The sequence below is a fragment of the Arachis ipaensis genome, chromosome B02 (genome assembly GCF_000816755.2).
Source record: "Arachis ipaensis cultivar K30076 chromosome B02, Araip1.1, whole genome shotgun sequence".
NCBI classification, from domain to species: domain Eukaryota; kingdom Viridiplantae; phylum Streptophyta; class Magnoliopsida; order Fabales; family Fabaceae; genus Arachis; species Arachis ipaensis.
The window spans coordinates 247,692-249,792 of record NC_029786.2 but is presented as its reverse complement, the minus strand read 5'-3'; the positions used below and the strand labels follow the sequence as shown (position 1 = coordinate 249,792).

The 2,101-nt window shown below is 25.0% G+C and overlaps 1 protein-coding gene across 2 annotated transcripts in view; it reads right to left on the bottom strand.

The window, feature by feature from the left end:
- The window catches only part of LOC107621186 (O-glucosyltransferase rumi homolog), an 8,385-nt gene that overhangs the window by 4,311 nt on the left and 1,973 nt on the right, over positions 1-2,101 (bottom strand). Inside the window, exon 1 of one of the 2 annotated variants that reach the window (XM_016323228.2) lies at positions 327-606. The exons of the other annotated variant lie outside the window; for it this stretch is intronic. Within the exon in view, the coding sequence (XP_016178714.1) occupies positions 327-455 (129 nt within the window). The 5' untranslated portion in view covers positions 456-606. Of the gene's footprint in view, positions 1-326; positions 607-2,101 lie in introns of those variants that run through there. 2 annotated transcript variants of the gene reach the window in all.

Below are 2,101 nucleotides of genomic sequence, written 5' to 3'. Positions count from 1 at the left end.
CAACCTTGAACCCAGAGGAACATGTTTTTTGGATCATTAATTGTAGGAGCATTAGAGATTTAAAGCAAAAACACTAACTTGGAGAAGACTCAAAAACACTATGTAAATAATATAATTTGAATTTATCTATCAACATAATATATGTTTCTTCTGTGTTTTGCATGCCTTTCAAAACTTGCAAATTATAGAATTATATTAAATAAAAGAAGAAGCATGTGTATAGAATTATATCCTTAATAAATTTTTAAAGAAAGCATGCATACCCTAGCTAAGACCTAATATATTATGTATCATGAATCACAAAGAGTTGAAATTGTGAGACTTACAAGGTCAGTTTCCAGAAAATAGTGGCTTGTAAGAAAGAGAAAGAGGAAAGCAAAAAGGAAGAGCCATCTTGTCATGATGGGAAGAAATGAGTGAGAGCAGCCATTAGTATTATGAGCCTTGTCCACCATGAATAATGAATTTGGGATGAGAGGTAAGGCATGAACTTCTACAAAGCTAAGAAAGAAGGTTTTGTTGACTATAAATAAAACTATGGATGGCGTGTATCTGCCAAATTTCCAATTGCATCATGCAACTCTTCTACTCTTTATTGGCCCTTCATATATCATTATATATATACTCACAATTTTCAATTTCACACTAAATATAGAATCTCTTTCATTTATTATCATAATAACCTTAATTATATTATTATTATTATTATTATTGGTTTAATTACTCTGTTGGTTCCTATAGTTTTGCGAAATTTTCAATTAGGTCCTTATACTTTTTTTCCTTTTAATTAGATCTCTGCACCAATTTTTTTCTTCAATTGAGTCCCTATATTTTTTTTTTCCTTTTATTTTAGTTTCTGCATAATTTTTTTTTTAATTTGGTTCCTATACAATTAAGTCAATTACTATTAAGAAGGACCTAATTGAAAAAAAAAATTGGTGCAGGGACCCAATAAAAAAAAAAGTATAAAGACTTAATTGAAAATTTTACGAAACTATAGGACTAATAGAGTAATTAAACTATTATTATTATTATTATCATCTTCTCTGCTTTTTCATTGAAATGTATAATGATATTGATATTGATACACATGGTTTTGTTTATACAACAATTGTTGGTTTATAGTTGACTACTTATGACTGCCTTTGTAAAAGGGATTTTTTTTTTTTTTGTAATTTTAAAGAAAAAGAAGTGGTTAATTTTTAATTTATTTTGTAAGGAAAAATAATAAAGAGCTCATTTTGGTGTTATCTAGGATTCTAGGGTATGCATTATTCATTGTCAACACAAATGATTAATTTTTTTGTATTCTTAAAATGACAAAAATGTTCCAAAAATATCTCTCCATATCTCGCCATGATTCTATTTCTTATTAGCAAAAAATTAGGATGAATATAAGTAAACAAGTTACTTTTGTAATGAATAGTTTAACTAAGTCTTTTTTTTATTCTTTTTATGTCTCATCTTATATTTTCTTCCTTTTTTTTTTAACTACAATTTTTGTTATTCATTTTTTTTTTTTACCAAAGATAGAAGATTTGAACCCGCAATCTTTTAATTAAATATGGAGAGACTATATCATTTGAGTTATAACTCATTGGCCAATTTTTGTTATTCATCCTTAAAGCTAGTAAACTAACTTGATTAAATTTGGTTGATAAAATGATTTAGTTATATAGTATCATAAAAAAAAAGGTTAGTTTAGCTATTGGATTGGTTTTAAAAATAGAGAGTAATACTATCTATTTAGGTCTTTTTATAAATTAAATTTAACTAAATTAAATAATAAAATTTAAAATAATGTTAGTCATAATTAATTTTTATTATTAGACTAACTTGATTTAACTTGATTAATAAAAAAACTTAGATGTATAATATTATTCTTAAAAGTATATTTAAAATTCAATTCTATTTAAACTCTAATCCGATTCATACATGATTTGTTAATATAGAATCAATTCAGTTCAAGTTATTATAATCTTACTTGGTTTGGATTAAATTAAACGAGTGATCTGTTTGAATTAATTTATACTTTCCATTACTACTTATATCCCAACTACTGATAATTTGAAGCTAATATTAAAAAAAAAAATCATAAGTG